General features: G+C 43.7%; 2 protein-coding genes and 1 long non-coding RNA gene across 3 annotated transcripts; 1 reads left to right on the forward strand and 2 right to left on the reverse strand.

The window, feature by feature from the left end:
- Positions 1-8,739: 8,739 nt before the first annotated feature.
- LOC144799156 (uncharacterized) lies at positions 8,740-9,708 on the reverse strand. Its single transcript, XM_078670376.1, has 4 exons — positions 9,582-9,708; positions 9,422-9,474; positions 9,283-9,336; positions 8,740-8,979 (listed from the first exon to the last, which is right to left on the reverse strand). The coding sequence occupies exons 1-4, from the start codon at positions 9,686-9,688 to the stop codon at positions 8,891-8,893; spliced, it is 303 nt and encodes a 100-aa protein (XP_078526502.1). The 5' UTR covers positions 9,689-9,708; the 3' UTR covers positions 8,740-8,890.
- A 4,045-nt stretch (positions 9,709-13,753) lies between these two features.
- On the reverse strand, positions 13,754-14,474 carry LOC144799073 (uncharacterized). The gene is made up of 4 exons (XR_013603743.1): positions 14,444-14,474; positions 14,284-14,336; positions 14,145-14,198; positions 13,754-13,841 (listed from the first exon to the last, which is right to left on the reverse strand). It is a non-coding gene; the product is annotated as an uncharacterized LOC144799073 (long non-coding RNA).
- A 3,431-nt stretch (positions 14,475-17,905) lies between these two features.
- Positions 17,906-18,905, forward strand: LOC144799007 (uncharacterized). The gene is made up of 4 exons (XM_078670154.1): positions 17,906-18,199; positions 18,307-18,359; positions 18,445-18,498; positions 18,802-18,905. Exons 1-4 carry the CDS (start codon positions 18,093-18,095, stop codon positions 18,888-18,890), a joined length of 303 nt encoding a protein of 100 aa, XP_078526280.1. The 5' UTR covers positions 17,906-18,092; the 3' UTR covers positions 18,891-18,905.
- The last annotated feature ends 2,675 nt before the right edge of the window (positions 18,906-21,580 follow it).

Consider the following 21,580-nt stretch of genomic DNA (forward strand, 5'->3'; position numbering starts at 1 on the left):
AAGATTTGGAGTGTGGTAAATAAACCTCTGTTTGACCAGGAAGCGGGGGGGGCTTGATTCTCACATAACTGAGGAGGAGTGGGAGACACATTTTGAATTTATGTTTGACTGTTTGCCTGAGCAAAATCATAGGACGCCTCATGGAACTCAGAGGGTAGCCATAAGATTTGAGAGGGGTGAGATATTGGAAGGTATAACAGGCTTAACTGCAGGAAAAGCACCCGGCCCTGACGGGATTCCTCCAGATCTTTTTAAGTCAGACCCCTTCTTTTGGGTGCCGATATTGGAGTCCGTTTTTAACGCAGCAGCACAGTACAGCTGTCCTTAGTCTTGGGCAACCTCCACCATAGTTCCTGTTTTTAAAAAAGGCGACAGAAGCAGCCCCCTTTGCTACAGACCCATCTCGCTTATAGACTCAGTGGTGAAAGTGGTGGGCCGGGTCCTCCTTCAGAGATTATCATCCTGGGCAGAAGATAATATGTTTCTGTCGGAAGTTCAGTATGGATTTCGACAGGGATGGTCTACTGTTGCCCAGTGTCTTAACTTATTTTTGATACTGAGCAAATACACTGTTGCTCGTTATGGGACCATTCACCTTGCCTTCATGGACTAGTCATCGGCTTTTGATTTTGTTAACAGGAATAAGCTCTGGCAGTCCATGAGGGCAATGGGAGTGGAAAACAGTGTTGTAAATTTCTTAGAAGACCTACATAAGTCCACTAAAGCCAACATTAGGTTTTCCCAGGATTTGCGTGTTACGAGGGATTTTAATATTAAGAAGGGAGTCCGTCAAGGCTGCATTTTGGCTCCCTTTTTATTTAAATTTTATATTAATGATTTGGACAGCGTATTAAGGGCATCAGGGGCTGATTGCCCCAGGGTAGGACGGCGAGGGATCCCCGTCCTGTTATATGCGGATGATGCCGTCCTCATATCCATTTAAAGAGGATTACAATCACTTTTATCTGCCTTCTCTGAATTTATGTCAGATAGGGATTTGGCAATTAACAACTCCAAATCTTACGTCATGCAAGTGGGGCATCTTGCAAAGAAGAATTTCCAATTTAGAGTGGGAGATTCAAATATTCCCCGCACAAATATGTTTTCATACTTACGGGTCCTCTTTGACAATAAGCTCAACTGGGGTCCCCTATTTTTGAAAAAAAAGGGGACGTTGCCAGGGTGAATGCTGCAACCTTTAACTTTGCTTCCAAATTAGGGAAGAAACCCACCGGAGCTAAGTTGAAAGTGTATCAGGCTAAAAGCCTGGCCATAGCTTCATATGGCAGCGAACTATGGGGATACAATGCTGGAGAATCCCTCCAAATAGTGGAAAATGACTTTCTGTAAAGCCTACTATGTGTTCCACGTGGCACATCTAATCTAGCGGTCCATGAGGAGTTGGGGGTCCCCTATGTAAATGGTGTACTTTATTTGCGACCACTGATTTGTTGGTTAAAATGTTGGTTGAATCCAGATCTCCCTCTGACCCACGTGATTATAAAAGATTGTATTTTCCTTGAATACTCAGCGCGTATTCCATGGCTGAGGTACGTTAAGACAAGTTTTGGTAGCTTAAGGCGGGGAGACCTCTTTACTAATCCCGAATGTATCACAAACAGAGACGTGGAGGAAACCAAAACTACCTTCCTGGCAGAAAGGAATTTGGATAGAGAAGCTAAGGAGGTACAGAATCCAAGTGTGCAGACATACATAATGCTTAAAATAACCCCAAGAGCAGAGCCATATCTTACTTCCATTTGGACATTGAGGAGTCACTACTTGCCTTTTATCGCTCGTGGGAGGAGATTGCTGCTCGAAACCCACATCTCGCCGCACCCGCTTCGCGGGTGCCGCTTCGCGCGTGCCGCTTCGCGCTGGTGGACATCAGAGGGAGCACCCTTTCCAGCAGGGGACTTGTGTGCAAGTGCTCTAGGGCGTGTGGGCTCTGAAAAGAACTCGCCGAACGCTAGCAGGGACTCCGAGTACCAGGAGTCCCTGCCCGACTTGGTCCAGCTGGTCCCGCGTTCGGCGGATAGCCCTGCCCACGGTCACCCGACACACTATATTATTGTCTCAGACGCCCGCTGCGCGGGATCGCGCGGGAGCGTCCCGGGAGAAGCATTTTGACTTTTTGGGCTTTCATTTCGACTTGCTAGTACTGTCTATTACATCTATAGCCCATCGTCTTTGTTGGGGGGTGGTCGGTCTACTCAGGTTGTTTCGTTGCCCATGCCCATGTCAACAAGGTCTGGAAAGGTTAGGAGGGCGGGGGGGGGGAGTGTAAATTGGACCCTGGATAATTTTGTAACTCGAGCATATTCTGTGCTAGAGAAGGAAATTGCTTTTACGGAACGCAGACTGTCCCTTGAACCTCTCTATCATAAGCGTTCCTCCCTAGGGGCCCTAGCATTAGTAATATCACCAGCAAGCAATATAGTGAATGAAGAAGGAGTGCCCCCGGTCCCAGATCGCGATAGCATAGGTGCCATTAGGGCCAGCTTGGATAGGCTGAATGGGGTAGCTGGCTCTAGGTTAGTGCCCCCTTTTCCCTCTGAGTCGCCAGAGCCTCCTCTCCCCTCTGAGTCGTCCGAGGTTCCTGCGGCTGCTATTATCCACCATCATAACTCTAACGCCGCCGGTACCATCTACCCAAAAGGGAAGATGGCGGGGGTGGTGGGGGCCCTAGTTACCCCGTACTCAAAAGGAAAAGACTTACCAACAGATCAAGGGGTGGGCAGGTCAAACCCTCAAAAAAGTTTAAAGCTAAACACTCCAGGGGTGGCGAGGAGTTTGTGGAGCCAGGGAGGGTTCAATCATTGATCCCTCCGGTAGGAAACATTGTGACCGATCAGCTCAATCTAGCCAATCATCTGTGGGCCCGGTAGCGTGCACTCCTGCTACCGGCCCCCCCTCTTCTATTCCCCCCATAGAGCACATCGAGAAGTTGCTAAGGTCCTTGATCCTCCCTGTGTTGCAAATGGTCAAGGATGTTGCAGAGAGGCTAGACAGATTTGAGCAGACAACCCTGGACAACTTTTTTTCACTCAAATCTCTGTTGAAATTACAGGCTAAGAACACCTTGGCAGAGAGCGTGCAGGATAGAACTCATGCGAAAGCCTTAGCTCCTGATGCAGTACAGGTGCAGCCAACCCCTGCAGTGGTTTGCACTTCCGGGTCTGGGCAGTAGGCTGCATTACCAGCTGGCTTTTCTACTGGCATGCTGTCTCCCAGCACCGATGCTCCGGATATAATGGGGCAACAGCCAACCAGCTCTGCTCCCTTGGCTTCAAACCCAAAGGGGCCTAATAACACGCGGCTGAAGGTCCCGAGATATAGGAAGGATCGTAAAGGGCTCCTAGACCAACCTAGTAGGAATAAGATTAATCCAGCACCAATCACCCAGCAGTCCCTGCAACAACCCAATGTGGTCCTCAGACCCCCCCGTAAATCTTCCACCGGACTGTCAACCTTATGTTGCTGTGCTTATCAATGTCCCATCCCTGAAGGCTGATCAGTATGAATCTTACCAGGCGCTCAAAAATAAATCCATGCACTGGTTAAGGGAGAATAGACCTCTCCCTTGTGAGCTGGGCGGCCAGATACTTACTGTTAGAAGGGTAGGGTGGGTAGGAAATGGACACCAGCAATTCCAGGGGGATTGTGTGGTGGTGAACTTTAAGGATGCTAGGGTTGCCCAATTCATTTGCAACCAGCAGCCAGGTTATGGAGGTGCAGGAATTGGCGTAGTAGACTTGAACTATTTCTATGCTAGACCACTAGGCATACCAAATGTCAGCCATCAAGGGTGGGGAGGGAGGCAAAATTCCCTTTTTACTGAGAGTTATTACAACCCTTTGTCTTACTTATCGTCTGCATGGCCAGGGAACTACAGGAGGGCGTGTGGTTACTGATATGATACTTGTTCCTGGGACTCACTCTTGTGCTTGAGTCCAGGAGATGACCCCATGACCTGTGTTCCGGGAGCGATCAGTGCTAACCTTCCACCTCAGCCTGATCTAGGTTGTTCCCCCATTTCCAGAAATTTTAGCCCCAGGCAGCTACTGGACTTAGCACCTATTCTTGTTGATACCAGCATTGGGAGGTCCGTGAGGGAGGGCTCACCACTAGCTACCCCCGGGAGGGTGGGTACATCCAGGTCCGAGTCCCGCAGGGGGCCGGCTGTGGTGGACCCAGTCCTTAGGATCCTCAGCTGGAACGTTGCGGGTATCTCCAGGAAGTTGGATCTACCTGATTGGAATACCCTAGTGGAGGCTTATTCAATCTGCATCTTCCAAGAAACCTGGAGCAAGGAGCCCTGCCATAAGGTGGGGTATTCATCGTTTTTTATACCAGCAGTTCCCCCCTCCTCAGGGAAGGGTCGCCCCTCAGGAGGCCTTCTTATATGGGTTGATGTCTCGCTTGGGTGCCAAATTGTGCAGCACGAGACCAATTCCCCTGATCTACTTAGAATTTCACTTAAGGGGCCTAGGAGAGGGCTCACCCTGGATATTATCAACATTTATGCTAGGGGCACAAAAGGAGGTTCTCAGTCCCCCATAGTTGCAGGTTTGGAGGATCTTCTCAGGCAGTGCTCGGATAGAACACATGTCCTGGTCGCAGGGGACTTTAATTGTACGTTTGAGCCCCTTGCGACGGAGGACATTCTGGGCACTGCCGACGAAGATGCTAGGAGAGGAATACCCACATTAACCATCCCACCTATTAGGAGGTGGTCCCAACGGGTTGTACAATTTAACTCCCTGGCCCTGCAATTTGGTTTGAGGGCAGTGAATGGGAGGACGACCTCAGATCCCTCTGGAGCCCACACTTACAACAGGGTAAACCATACGTCGAGAATAGATTATATTCTCCTCGACGTTAAGCTCTGGAGTTTTATGCAGGATATGGAGGTTCTCCCCTCAGCCGATAGTGACCATAACCCCCTCTCTTTGGCTCTGCTCCCCTTGTGGGTTGGGGTGCAGGGTGTGCCCATGCCCCTAAAACCGGTTCCTACTTCAGAAGTACGTACCTCTAACTGTGGGAGGCGCCTGAAGTGGAGCAAGGTTGCTATGGATGGGGAGAAAATGATAGCTACAGGGGCTCTTCTAGCAACATCTCAGTCTATTTTGGATTCGTCCATCCAGACAAATAGTGAAGTGACAGCTCTCTTTTGTAATATAACCAAGGCTTTGGGTAATCTCTTCCTACTTTCAAGTAGGGATCCTCCAGTGGGGGGAGACAGAGATCTAAGAACCAACCAGGCTGGTTCACCAAGAAATGTAGGGGGAAAAATCTGCTTTGATTGCTGCCGTTAAAGGCAAATCCCGGTGGAGATCAGGCTTGCCAGGAAGCAGTATACACAGACCATCAATGCAGCTAAGAACAGGTACTGGACTGATCTCAAGGAAGCAAGTGGAGGAAACAAGACTCTAGAGGGTTTTGGAATTTAATAAGGACTAGGAATAGACCAGTTGCACTCTGATCACGTGCAATATTCCAGCCCAAATTTGGTATAATCATTTCCTGTCCCTCTACACCTCTATTGAGGTGCATACCCAGACGTTCGTCTATAGTAGTCTTTCTCCAGTTGAATCCTTGGGGGACATATTGGGTGATCCTTTCACCCCAAGCGAAGTTGAAAGCGTAATAAAATCCCTGGTGCCCCTCAAAGCAGCTGGGCCTGACGGGATACCGGGTGATCTGTTGCGCGCCAACATCAAGGAGTGGGGGAAGTTGGTCTCGTCTTTGTTAAATGCTATTAACAACGGTGCACCAGTCCCCGAATCCTGGAAAGGGGCGGAGGTCATGCCGATATTCAAAAAGGGGTGTCGGGACGACCCCACCAATTATAGGCCTATAAGCCTAATTGACTCAACTCAAAAGGTAGTGGGGAAAGTGATCCTGGGGAGGGTGCTCCAGTGGATAGACGAGAACAACATTCTATCGGACTTTCAAGCCGGATTTCGTTCTGGAACAGGGACCATAGGACAGGCCTTCAGATTGGTTCTTCTCTATTGGAAGGTGGTGGTGCTGGGCAAAGGTAGTCTCTATCTGGCCTTTATAGACCTGAAGACTGCCTTTTACCTAGTACCGCAGGAGGGGCTGTTGAAGGTCTTGTCTGAGATAGGGTTGCCCCCGTACATCTTGTCCCTACTGGTGAGGCTCCACGCTGACAACTTTGCGCAGGTACGGTGGGGCAAGCACGGCAAAAAAACCGACAGGATCCCAGTGGAAAGGGGCGTCCGCCAGGGATGTGTGCTTGCCCCCACTCTGTTCTCTCTTTATGTGAACGGAGTGGTTGAGCATCTGCTAAAAAATCCTGCAGATGCACCATCCCTGGCGGCAAGCGCATCCCCACCTTGCTCTTCGCTGACGACACCCTCCGTATTTCAAAGACTCCCGTGGGCTTGCAGAGCCTTTTGAATAGTTTCCAGGAGTTTTGCTCATAAAGGGGCTTGATAATTAACACCAACAAAACTAAGTATTTGGTTCTGAACCCGCCCACAAAATTGGGCCGCCCCCCGGTGCTGAATTCCGTGCCCCTGGAGAGGGTGTCTGAATTTGATTATTTGGGATCCGTCTTACGGATTCAATGCACTGGAATTCGCACATCCAAAAGATGCTATTGAGCCATAAAAGGGTGGGCGGTGCCCTACTCAAGGAGCAATGCTCCTCCACAACTAAGCCTATTGCCCAAGTCATGGAGATTTATAAAGCAAGAGGGGTCAGCGCTGCTTTGTATGGGGCGAAGTTGTGGGGCACGTGTTACCTTGAAGTATTAGCCAGATCAGAGAGCAAATTTCTGAAGGACCTGATGGCTCTTCCGTAGAGCATCCCAACAGTACCCGTGCTAATGGATTTGAGTTGTAGATCGATCAAAGATCATGCCCAATTTCGCCCCTTGTTACTTTGGGCGCGGCTGTGAATGGAGGGTTGGTCTAAGATTAAGTGGCTGAGGGATGTGAAACGGTTGTTAGGGGCTTTAGGTCTCGGGGATGCGTGGGAAGCCAGGACCGCCCCCCCTAAAGCCGTTCTCAAGAAGCTGTACTGGAACTGGATCTTTTGTAAAATCTCCACAGAGTCGAAGCATTGTAAATCCACTGCCGACTTTGTGAGGATCAAAGATGTGGTGGCTTATGAACCTTATCTCGATATGATTTCTAACCCAATAGATCGGGCTCTGTACTTCAAATTTAGAGTAGGGACGTTACCTGTAGGCAAACTGATTGCCCGTTGGAAATCTTCCCACCAGTCCTCTCCCTTTTGTGCGACATGCCCAACACGTGTAGAGTCGGTCGCCCACATGTTATTTGAATGCCCGGCTTATGTATCGCCGAGGTGGTGCTGGCTCAAACCTTTATGCAGACAATTAGGCACCCGGCAGTATAAAGAGGCGCTTCGTATTTTAATGTCTGATACACACACCTTGTTTGCTTGCGATGTGTCTAAGTTTTTAAAATGGTCATGGTTAATTCGTTTAAAAAGGCTTTCTTTGTCTATTTAATGCTTGTATTAATTGTTTACACAAGGTTTTATCTGTGCAAATAGAATGTGATTGTTTTAAATATTGTTCTTAAATTTGTTGTACATTGCTTTTATGATATCTTATATATCGAAATAAAGCCTTCATTCATTCATTCATACTGGGTCGTTGTCCACGCACGATAAATTCCCATTAACTAGGTTTCGTCTGAACCTTTTCCACCTTTTGCTTGCCAGACCCAAATGTTTTACTAAAAGTGGCAGCTCCCTGCGGCTGCGACGGAAAGTCTCCGCAGGATATGCTGCATTTTAAGTTTTTATGTCAATTGTATGAATTTCCTCGTAAATGCTATCTGGTACCTATTTTAAAAAGACTGAATTTTAGGCAGGCTCATCCTGCATTGGTGTACCTTCAATTACTGAAAGAGGACTGTTTATTTTTTATAGTGGGATTTTTAAAAGCAACTGTTAATTCCAGAAATTATATGGATTTGTAACGAGTTCTCCTCAGGCTTTTTAATTATTTATTTAATGTTTCTTGCTGTTCTGGATATCATTCTAACAATGCACTGTCACTTATATTCTTTTTATGTTGTGTAACTTTTATGGTTTGTATTATAAACCAAATAAAGTTTTCTATTGATTGAATTGACATGATCCGCCAGAAATTTCTTTCAGCAACAGTGGTGGATGGAGCCAATAGAGAAAGACCGCCGTGTGGAATGACGTCCCCACCGCCGTACAAATCAAGATGCCCCAAACAGCCCATTGCACTGCAGTGGAGAATCCAGCCACTCGGAGACGGCGGAAGCACTACTGCGGAGAGTGAAACTACAATCCCGGTCACCTCCACGCGGTCCTAACCGCCATGGATCCAGTTCTTCAAGCCCTTCCGCTGCTGTATCTCATCCACTACCAGCAGATAAGACATCGCCGCGGAAAACACCGCAGGTACGTAAAAACATAACTCCGCATACATCCACAACGCACAACTCCTGTGCTGACATACGGTTCCTGTCCACATCAGACACTCTGGTGGGGAGAGAAACATATCCCCCAGTGTACTCACATATGTCCTACCTGATAGAAACTGAACTCACAGACACAACTGTGTCTCATGCAGGAATGCACTGTTCAAACTTGCTCAGGTGCAACACGTTTTGTAGCTCTCTTTCAAATCACGTATCAAAAAATGTGAGCATATACAATTAAATCCTCATAAATTCCACTTTCTCAAATAACATTCTCATAACAAAACAGCAACTCAACATACTGTAAAATTCATTGTTATTTGTTTACTTTGATTTATAACAGTACATGATTGTTCATATCTTATTTCTTACAAACTTATTTACAATTAATTTTCATTGCAAATATTGTTCAAATATTCCTGACGAATGTCTAGTTAATACGAAAACAAAACATCAATTTCATCTGTGCTTGCGTTGATTCCCAATGCATTTCGATGCATCTGCATCTTCGTCAGGGGAATTACTGTGTGAAAAAATAATGATTTCAAAATAGTAGCCATTTATCCTATTGTAATCACATTATCATTTTGAACATGTTATCTCATAACCAAACAAACACATTGTTCCTCTAGGGATAAAGGATGTACTTTGCTGTATCCAAACATGCCAGCTGCCCAAGCAATATTGCAACAATTCCTACTGTGGTATCCCCTATACATGCCATTAAGTTCAAACAAGTGCAATCAACGTGTGTGTTACGTAAGTGCTAGAGTTAAATACTGCATAACTGAAATAAAATATATAAATAAATAAATAAAGGACGTACCCTCCAATCGGGCACTGATGCTTATATCCAATGTCATGAAATGAACGGCCTGTCCTGCAAACCAAAAACGAAGCTAACATGAGTAAAAAATAGCTTCAGCCATCTGCCATCATCACGGTTACATTAACTATTCACTTACTGCCTGCTTTCCGGGTGTTTGACTCGAGCCTCCTGTTTACAATGTTCTGTTTGCTAAAAACAAAAACGAAAACCCGCTTTACTGAGTGGATGAGCGTGTATCTATTACTCACAAAACATAGCCATCTAGTCTCAGAAATCCGGTCTATTCTGGCAATTACCGTCTGATTTCCTCCGTTCCGCAAACACTGGTTTCCTCGCTCACTCCAACACAAGTAGAAACGCCGCGTAGCAGCGTGTCATGCCGGGATGAAATTAAACCCGTCATCAACAATGGACCGGTGTCCCCGCCCCTACCCGTCTAAAACTTACATCGTAAACCAGCTACGGTGCTTCTTTTCTAAAAATACTCTCTTGAATGCTATTAGCAAAATATAATATAGAGAGAGATGTACATTTATTTAAGATAACCTCGTTGTATAAGTAAACACGGCGCCCATCAATAATCATAGAAAGAGGACTCTCCTGTTAACCACTCCAACCTAGAGCGAACCGCTATAGTTTCAGATCCCCCTTGACCAATCGAATATACCCTGCGTCTTCTAAGGTGTACCCCTAGTCTGCATAGTGTGTAATACCTTACCACGACGGAATGAAAGATTCTTATGATTTTGTGATTGCTATATATTTGAAAAAATAAATAAAATAAAATAATTAAATAAAAGAGATGTGAATTGCTATGTACACAAACGTTGATTTCGCTTAATCAGAACCCAATCCTGTATTCACAACTCACTTATTACCACAGAAATTATTACAGAGATCATTATGTAATTATAAATAACACGCAAATTCAATTTTGTCATTGAGCCCACCTGGTTTCACGGTATTTAAATATCTCATCCAAAATGTCTCTCTCTGAGCTATTCTTATGGTGGGGTCCACATGGGGTTCGACCAACACCTGCTCCAGTACAGTAAATCTTAGTTGGGGAATAGTATGTTGTCTCTCTTTCCAATGTTGCGCCAAGCTTGACTTCTCCTGACCTAACCTTATATTAGATTTATGTTCCGTGATCCTTATCTTAATCTTTCTTGAGGTGCGGCCTACATAGACTAGGCCACACGGACATTTGATAGCGTATATCACCGAGCTAGTGTTGCAATCAGAAGTATGTCTAAGTTTTATTTGTTTTCCTGTGTGTGGATGTGCGAAAGTATCTCCCATCTGTACATTTCCACAGTGACCACAATTGAAACATTTGCGCATTCCTTTGGCCTTCTCTTGGGAAGCCTTCATATCTTTTTGTTTCAGCAGTTTCTTCAAGTTTTTTGATCTTGACAGTGCAAATATAGGTTTATCAACAAATACTGTTCTGAAGTCTTCCTCCTGCTCAATTAACTCCCACCTCCTCAGTATGCATTTTTTGATCTTAGATGTTAGCGTCGATTGTTTCAACACACACACTTCTCTCCTTGTTGGAGTTTTCTGAACCTTCTGCAGTAAAACTTCTCGTGTTCTTAATGAGGCTTTCTGTTTTGCTTCTGTGAGTACCTGTTCTGGGTACCCTCTCTTACTGTATTGTTGCACCATTTCCTTTATGTCCTCCATAGCCTGTGATTCATCACTACTGATCCTCTTAATTCTGGTGAACTGTGAGAATGTCAAATGATTCTTCAGATTTATTGAATGGAAACTCGAATAATGCAATGCATTATTTCTGTCGGTTGGTTTCTTAAACAATTTAGTTGTAATTTGATCTCCTGACTTGGTTATGGTGATATCCAAAAAGTTGATGGTGTTCTGGTCAATATTGTTAGTGAATTTGATCATAGGATGACATCCATTCAGAGTCCCAATAACTTCTTCTAGCTGTGTTTTTGTCCCTTGCCAGACTATCAAAATATCATCTATGTAACGGACATACAGTTTTAAATGTTCCGTCCAATTCAGATTTTCCAGGATATGTGAGTATTCAAATTTGGCCATGAAGATATTTGCGTATGCCGGCGCCCCCGTAAATCCCATTGACGTTCCCGTCTTCTGAAGGTAGAACTTAGATTGCCACGAAAAGTATCCATGATAAAGGCAAAATTGTAAGATTTCCAATAGAAAGATGTTTAGTGACTCCTCATATTCACTTTTTAACAGCATCCACTCCACTGCTTCTATTCCCTCTCCATGTGGGATTGATGTGTAAAGCGCAGTCACATCAATAGTGGCCAGCCATGTTTCACAGTCATTCGATATTGTCACATTGCTGAGTTTATTGAGGCAGTCCGTGGTGTCCTGTATATATGATACCCACCGTTGTACCAATGGTTGCAGGTAATGATCAAGAAATCTTCCTATGGGCTCGTGAAGTAAGCCGCAACCTGCCACAATAGGGCGAAAGGGAGGGTTTCGAGCATCTTTATGCAGTTTGGGTAGCATGTAGATATGAGGTCTCTTTGGATATTCCGTGATTAGATATCTGTAGGTCTTTTCGTTAATCCATCCTAGGTCCTTTGCTTTCTTCAAAATGTCATGTAGTAAGGTTTGAAAGATCATTGTAGGGTCTGTATCCAGAGCAATATATGTGTCAGTGTCATCCACATGGGCCGAAACCTTTTGGTTGTAATAGATAGTATCCATTACCACTAGGGCTCCTCCCTTGTCTGCCGCTTGAAATGTTAAATCCTGATTGTTCCTTAGTGTCTTTAAGGTTATTAATTCCTTCTGTGTCAAATTCATGTGCCTTGGTACATTCTTGTGTGTCTCCACCAAATCTTTTTTCACCAATAGCTCGAATAGATCCAGAGTCTTATGTGATGTCGGAGGGATGAATGTACTTTTTGGTTTAAACACCCTCGTAGAGGCATCAGTGTCAGGTACTTGAGGTATATTATGAAAGAACCATCTTAGACGAAGTTTCCTTGTAAATTTATACAATGCTATTTCCGTTTCCAGTGGATTGGTATTATATGTTGGTACGAAAGACATCCCTTTGTTAAGGACTTTCAATTGATTGTCAGTGAGTTCCATACTCGAAATGTTTACCACCAAATCTTCTATCGGTTTCTCCCTTTCGGCTTGGGTTTTTTTTGCTGTTGTTGAGCCTTGTCCCCTTCTAACTCGTTTACTCTGCTTGCTGCGTCTTCTTGAGGAGGATGGTCGCTCCTCTGGCCTGCCTCTAAAAAAGGCACCCTACTGGATCCACTGGTGGATGCTCCATTACCAGTCGTCAATGTGGTTCCTGTAGCTGGTACTGGTGGTCTATTTGGGAGGGTATCCTGTTCGGTTGCCACACTTTCTTCCGAAGAGGCCTGCGTTTTCTTAAATGGGCGTCTTTGGGCATACACTTCCGCCCACGTGTACACTTCATCCAGTTTATAATCTATCGTATCTCTACGAAACTTTCTCAACTTCCTCTCGTGTACTTCTTTCTCATGTGCATCTATCGTTTCATTGATTTCCTTGAGTGCTTGATCCAATTCTTCCTTCGTCATCCGTGTTTCTAGGTTGGTTTTTAGGTCCTGAATCTCAGTGGCTAGTTCTTTAAGAATGTCCGATAGCTCTTCTATGATTAGGAGTATAAGATCGAGTGAGCATTTGTTTAAAATCGAATACCACTTAACCATAAACGGTTTGTTGAATTTGAAGAGCATGGGTTTTAGAGCGATCCTTAATCCTCGTGGGATCCGTTTAACCCGGTGGTACTGAATGAGCGTGGAGGCATGGAGCCTCTGATTTATCTCTTTCCTCAGAGTATATTGTAATTGCTTGAGAGTTTTGCTGGTTGTGCCTGGGGCTGCTTGGAAAGCCCTTGTTTCCTTAATCAAAGAGTAAATACTCGTTGCTTCTTCGTCAGTGTAACCTTTCACCTCTGCTTGATTAGCTGTTAAGTGCGATATTTCCTCAAAATTCATTGTTTGATCTAATTTTCGGGGTGCTGGTTTGCAAGTGGGGTAAATCAATAAACTAAGGGTATGTGTGTAACCTGCACACCACAGTTTATGAAGCCTATATTCGGTTTCCTATTTGACAAATTGGTGCAGACCTGCTCCCTGACTAACCCCTGTCAGGTCTCTAAAATAACTGAACTCACAGACACAACTGTGTCTCATGCAGGAATGCACTGTTCAAACTTGCTCAGGTGCAACACGTTTTGTAGCTCTCTTTCACATCACGTATCAAAAAATGTGAGCATATACAATTAAATCCTCATAAATTCCACTTTCTCAAATAACATTCTCATACCAAAACAGCAACTCAACATACTGTAAAATTCATTGTTATTTGTTTACTTTGATTTATAACAGTACATGATTGTTCATATCTTATTTCTTACAAACTTATTTACAATTAATTTTCATTGCAAATATTGTTCAAATATTCCTGACGAATGTCTAGTTAATACGAAAACAAAACATCAATTTCATCTGTGCTTGCGTTGATTCCCAATGCATTTCGATGCATCTGCATCTTCGTCAGGGGAATTACTGTGTGAAAAAATAATGATTTCAAAATAGTAGCCATTTATCCTATTGTAATCACATTATCATTTTGAACATGTTATCTCATAACCAAACAAACACATTGTTCCTCTAGGGATAAAGGATGTACTTTGCTGTATCCAAACATGCCAGCTGCCCAAGCAATATTGCAACAATTCCTACTGTGGTATCCCCTATACATGCCATTAAGTTGAAACAAGTGCAATCAACGTGTGTGTTACGTAAGTGCTAGAGTTAAATACTGCATAACTGAAATTAAATATATAAATAAATAAATAAAGGACGTACCCTCCAATCGGGCACTGATGCTTATATCCAATGTCATGAAATGAACGGCCTGTCCTGCAAACCAAAAACGAAGCTAACATGAGTAAAAAATAGCTTCAGCCATCTGCCATCATCACGGTTACATTAACTATTCACTTACTGCCTGCTTTCCGGGTGTTTGACTCGAGCCTCCTGTTTACAATGTTCTGTTTGCTAAAAACAAAAACGAAATCCCGCTTTACTGAGTGGATGAGCGTGTATCTATTACTCACAAAACATAGCCATCTAGTCTCAGAAATCCGGTCTATTCTGGCAATTACCGTCTGATTTCCTCCGATCCGCAAACACTGGTTTCCTCGCTCACTCCAACACAAGTAGAAACTCCGCGTAGCAGCGTGTCATGCCGGGATGAAATTAAACCCGTCATCAACAATGGACCGGTGTCCCCGCCCCCTACCCTACCCTACCCGTCTCAAACTTACAGGAAACAAGGGCTTTCCAAGCAGCCCCAGGCACAACCAGCAAAACTCTCAAGCAATTACAATATACTCTGAGGAAAGAGGTAAATCAGAGGCTCCATGCCTCCACGCTCATTCAGTACCACCGGGTTAAACGGATCCCACGAGGATTAAGGATCGCTCTAAAACCCATGCTCTTCAAATTCAGCAAACCGTTTATGGTTAAGTGGTATTCGATTTTAAACAAATGCTCACTCGATCTTATACTCCTAATCATAGAAGAGCTATCGGACATTCTTAAAGAACTAGCCACTGAGATTCAGGACCTAAAAACCAACCTAGAAACACGGATGACGAAGGAAGAATTGGATCAAGCACTCAAGGAAATCAATGAAACGATAGATGCACATGAGAAAGAAGTACACGAGAGGAAGCTGAGAAAGTTTCGTAGAGATACGATAGATTATAAACTGGATGAAGTGTACACGTGGGCGGAAGTGTATGCCCAAAGACGCCCATTTAAGAAAACGCAGGCCTCTTTGGAAGAAAGTGTGGCAACCGAACAGGATACCCTCCCAAATAGACCACCAGTACCAGCTACAGGAACCACATTGACGACTGGTAATGGAGCATCCACCAGTGGATCCAGTAGGGTGCCTTTTTTAGAGGCAGGCCAGAGGAGCGACCATCCTCCTCAAGAGGACGCAGCAAGCAGAGTAAACAAGTTAGAAGGGGACAAGGCTCAACAACAGCAAAAAAAAACCAAGCCGAAAGGGAGAAACCGATAGAAGATTTGGTGGTAAACATTTCGAGTATGGAACTCACTGACAATCAATTGAAAGTCCTTAACAAAGGGATGTCTTTCGTACCAACATATAATACCAATCCACTGGAAACGGAAATAGCATTGTATAAATTTACAAGGAAACTTCGTCTAAGATGGTTCTTTCATAATATACCTCAAGTACCTGACACTGATGCCTCTACGAGGGTGTTTAAACCAAAAAGTACATTCATCCCTCCGACATCACATAAGACTCTGGATCTATTCGAGCTATTGGTGAAAAAAGATTTGGTGGAGACACACAAGAATGTACCAAGGCACATGAATTTGACACAGAAGGAATTAATAACCTTAAAGACACTAAGGAACAATCAGGATTTAACATTTCAAGCGGCAGACAAGGGAGGAGCCCTAGTGGTAATGGATACTATCTATTACAACCAAAAGGTTTTGGCCCATGTGGATGACACTGACACATATATTGCTCTGGATACAGACCCTACAATGATCTTTCAAACCTTACTACATGACATTTTGAAGAAAGCAAAGGACCTAGGATGGATTAACGAAAAGACCTACAGATATCTAATCACGGAATATCCAAAGAGACCTCATATCTACATGCTACCCAAACTGCATAAAGATGCTCGAAACCCTCCCTTTCGCCCTATTGTGGCAGGTTGCGGCTCACTTCACGAGCCCATAGGAAGATTTCTTGATCATTACCTACAACCATTGGTACAACGGTGGGTATCATATATACAGGACACCACGGACTGCCTCAATAAACTCAGCAATGTGACAATATCGAATGACTGTGAAACATGGCTGGCCAATATTGATGTGACTGCGCTTTACACATCAATCCCACATGGAGAGGGAATAGAAGCAGTGGAGTGGATGCTGTTAAAAAGTGAATATGAGGAGTCACTAAACATCTTTCTATTGGAAATCTTACAATTTTGCCTTTATCATGGATACTTTTCGTGGCAATCTAAGTTCTACCTTCAGAAGACGGGAACGTCAATGGGATTTACGGGGGCGCCGGCATACGCAAATATCTTCATGGCCAAATTTGAATACTCACATATCCTGGAAAATCTGAATTGGACGGAACATTTAAAACTGTATGTCCGTTACATAGATGATTTTTTGATAGTCTGGCAAGGGACAAAAACACAGCTAGAAGAAGTTATTGGGACTCTGAATGGATGTCATCCTATGATCAAATTCACTAACAATATTGACCAGAACACCATCAACTTTTTGGATATCACCATAACCAAGTCAGGAGATCAAATTACAACTAAATTGTTTAAGAAACCAACCGACAGAAATAATGCATTGCATTATTCGAGTTTCCATTCAATAAATCTGAAGAATCATTTGCCATTCTCACAGTTCACCAGAATTAAGAGGATCAGTAGTGATGAATCACAGGCTATGGAGGACATAGAGGAAATGGTGCAACAATACAGTAAGAGAGGGTACCCAGAACAGGTACTCACAGAAGCAAAACAGAAAGCCTCATTAAGAGCACGAGAAGTTTTACTGCAGAAGGTTCAGAAAACTCCAACAAGGAGAGAAGTTTGTGTGTTGAAACAATCGACGCTAACATCTAAGATCAAAAAATGCATACTGAGGAGGTGGGAGTTAATTGAGCAGGAGGAAGACTTCAGAACAGTATTTGTTGATAAACCTATATTTGCACTGTCAAGATCAAAAAACTTGAAGGAACTGCTGAAACAAAAAGATATGAAGGCTCCCCAAGAGAAGGCCAAAGGAATGCGCAAATGTTTCAATTGTGGTCACTGTGGAAATGTACAGATGGGAGATACTTTCGCACATCCACACACAGGAAAACAAATAAAACTTAGACATACTTCTGATTGCAACACTAGCTCGGTGATATACGCTATCAAATGTCCGTGTGGCCTAGTCTATGTAGGCCGCACCTCAAGAAAGATTAAGATAAGGATCACGGAACATAAATCTAATATAAGGTTAGGTCAGGAGAAGTCAAGCTTGGCGCAACATTGGAAAGAGAGACAAAATACTATTCCCCAACTAAGATTTACTGTACTGGAGCAGGTGTTGGTCGAACCCCATGTGGACCCCACCATAAGAATAGCTCAGAGAGAGACATTTTGGATGAGATATTTAAATACCGTGAAACCAGGTGGGCTCAATGACAAAATTGAATTTGCGTGTTATTTATAATTACATAATGATCTCTGTAATAATTTCTGTGGTAATAAGTGAGTTGTGAATACAGGATTGGGTTCTGATTAAGCGAAATCAACGTTTGTGTACATAGCAATTCACATCTCTTTTATTTAATTATTTTATTTTATTCATTTTTTCAATTATATAGCAATCACAAAATCATAAGAATCTTTCATTCCGTCGTGGTAAGGTATTACACACTATGCAGACTAGGGGTACACCTTAGAAGACGCAGGGTATATTCGATTGGTCAAGGGAGATCTGAAACTATAGCGGTTCGCTCTAGGTTGGAGTGGTTAACAGGAGAGTCCTCTTTCTATGATTATTGATGGGCGCCGTGTTTACTTATACAACGAGGTTATCTTAAATGAATGTACATCTCTCTCTATATTATATTTTGCTAATAGCATTCAAGAGAGTATTTTTAGAAAAGAAGCACCGTAGCTGGTTGGCGATGTAAGTTTGAGACGGGTAGGGGGCGGGGACACCGGCCCATTGTTGATGACGGGTTTAATTTCATCCCGGCATGACACGCTGCTACGCGGCGTTTCTACTTGTGTTGGAGTGAGCGAGGAAACCAGTGTTTGCGGAACGGAGGAAATCAGACGGTAATTGCCAGAATAGACCGGATTTCTGAGACTAGATGGCTATGTTTTGTGAGTAATAGATACACGCTCATCCACTCAGTAAAGCAGGTTTTCGTTTTTGTTTTTAGCAAACAGAACATTGTAAACAGGAGGCTCGAGTCAAACACCCGGAAAGCAGGCAGTAAGTGAATAGTTAATGTAACCGTGATGATGGCAGATGGCTGAAGCTATTTTTTACTCATGTTAGCTTCGTTTTTGGTTTGCAGGACAGGCCGTTCATTTCATGACATTGGATATAAGCATCAGTGCCCGATTGGAGGGTACGTCCTTTATTTATTTATTTATATATTTTATTTCAGTTATGCAGTATTTAACTCTAGCACTTACGTAACACACACGTTGATTGCACTTGTTTGAACTTAATGGCATGTATAGGGGATACCACAGTAGGAATTGTTGCAATATTGCTTGGGCAGCTGGCATGTTTGGATACAGCAAAGTACATCCTTTATCCCTAGAGGAACAATGTGTTTGTTTGGTTATGAGATAACATGTTCAAAATGATAATGTGATTACAATAGGATAAATGGCTACTATTTTGAAATCATTATTTTTTCACACAGTAATTCCCCTGACGAAGATGCAGATGCATCGAAATGCATTGGGAATCAACGCAAGCACAGATGAAATTGATGTTTTGTTTTCGTATTAACTAGACATTCGTCAGGAATATTTGAACAATATTTGCAATGAAAATTAATTGTAAATACGTTTGTAAGAAATAAGATATGAACAATCATGTACTGTTATAAATCAAAGTAAACAAATAACAATGAATTTTACAGTATGTTGAGTTGCTGTTTTGGTATGAGAATGTTATTTGAGAAAGTGGAATTTATGAGGATTTAATTGTATATGCTCACATTTTTTGATACGTGATTTGAAAGAGAGCTACAAAACGTGTTGCACCTGAGCAAGTTTGAACAGTGCATTCCTGCATGAGACACAGTTGTGTCTGTGAGTTCAGTTATTTTAGAGACCTGACAGGGGTTAGTCAGGGAGCAGGTCTGCACCAATTTGTCAAATAGGAAACCGAATATAGGCTTCATAAACTGTGGTGTGCAGGTTACACACATACCCTTACTACCTGATAGAAAGCCACACCTTCACATCCGGGTCACCCATCAACCGTGAAATCACTGCAATGTCCTGGGAAAGTCACCGCAGCGGTGAAGACGTTGAAAACCTGCGCAAAATGTAGTAGGCAGGGCCGGCGCCAGGCATGGGCAGCCCGTCCAGATTTACAGGGCTCCACCCTCACCCTTCCCACAGTACGCATCACACACCCATTTGGGCACATGTTGTGTTCCCCTCCTGTACCCCTGCACAATTAATCAGCCAGGTGTAGCCAGACCTTGCACCTCACACATCAAAGGACAAGGTAGAGTGACTGGGAAGGTGGCGGTGAAGAGGAACACCCTGCATAGGTGGTCAGGGGCTGAAAAACCCTCCTCCTCACACCTACCCTCCATTCATGTGAATCAAACTGAGTATAATTAAAAAAATGAAGACTCACACTGCATATGAACATCCATATGAACTGTTTACATTGCCTGTCAAGTCCCTCAGAAAGACCCCACACTGACACTCTGCCACATACTCCGCAGCAATGGAGGACAATAAATGGGCTACCCAGAAGTGAAATGGACAGTGCTGGAAAGCCATGGATCAAGCCCCATAGCATGTGTACATCACATTCAAGAGGAGGAACATATCACACCACCCTTGGGCCCTGAAATCAGAAATGGGTGGCACAGTAAATGAAATTAAACCACAGTGACCTTTGTGCAACAACTCAGGGATACGTCAAGCCAAGCCATGCATAGGCAGAGGAATGATAGAAAGTATCAGAATTCATAGAGTGACCAGTCACACATCTGTGTCAACTTACTTGACATGTGTATGTCATCAGCACAACACAAATGGCTCATTGTCACACTTCCTGACTGTCAAACACGAGTAGGACCTTCACACATACCCCTCTTCTACCCACCTCACACCTGAAACACTCAACATCTTTGAGAAACACACATAATGGTGAAAATGATGTCCTGTGAGTTCGCTGACAATCACAGACCCTGTGGTGCATCCACAAATGTCAGACTCATACACAGGGATGCCTGTACCAATACTCACACAAAACCAATATCCAAACACAAATCTCACAAACAACATCCACAGAAGACCAACAAGCCCAGACATGTGCAACCAAACAGCAGAAATGCAATGTTACCCTAGACAGAACAGGAATACACAACATTGTCACTCTGGACAAATGCACTGACACCATACCCCAACACAAACAAGAATTGCATCATCTCAAAACAATCATGAACAATAACTGGGATCAAGGGCACAATACTGCTAACACACAGATATACCCCACACCAGTCATCAAGTGAACATGGTGTAATAGTGTACCACAAGCATGCACATGCACAATCCTGACAAGTGACAGGCCAAAAATAGGAGGACAAAACACTATTCTGCACTCAAAACAAGTTCATGAAATGCACACTACACATGCAACCCACATATGAATGTATCAAAATGCACAAACTACTCACACACAATGTCATGCAAATAGAACATCACACACATTGCACCTGTCAGCAGAAAGAGCCAACACATGCCAAACGCTGCATACATCCACAAGAAAAACACAACAGAGGCACATGTCAATCCATCACATAGCAAACTCAACTGGACATCAGAGAGATGCACACCAAGCAAGTACAAGGCAACATACACTGACAGCACTGCAACCACACCAAGCATTGTGTGCACAACTACAAACCCAATAGCACACATATCTGAGTGCCACACCGTGAACCCCCACAACACAAATCATCACAGCACAAAGATAACATCACACTCAGGAAGGGTAGCACTACCTCAGCTAACACACATACAGCTTAGCCTTCACCCACAGATGCACATCTCAGGGAAACCCAGATGCAAACAACATGTCTACAGGACTGTGATGCTCAAACATATGCACTGCACATGAGCAACCATGACTGCAAACCAGTAAAAGAAATTAACATGAAACTAATTGTGAAACTGTCCTGAGTGACACATTGGTCCTGTACACAAATTATCCTCACACAGCATAATGTCACACTATGAAGTGGTGGGAAGGCTCACACACTGGCAAGGCATGAGGTGGAAGACATGAGATTGAAGTGGTGTGTACATCAGTAGTCGACAGGTGAGGAGTGTACAGTCCACAACCACATAGAGGAGTAACTCACAATGTGTAGGCATCAGACGCACCTATAGGGGATGGTATGACTTCCAAATGGGTCAAGTGATAGCAATGCATGAGAAAACTCACAAATA

Source organism: Lissotriton helveticus, chromosome 12 (genome assembly GCF_964261635.1).
Source record: "Lissotriton helveticus chromosome 12, aLisHel1.1, whole genome shotgun sequence".
Taxonomy (NCBI): Eukaryota; Metazoa; Chordata; class Amphibia; order Caudata; family Salamandridae; genus Lissotriton; species Lissotriton helveticus.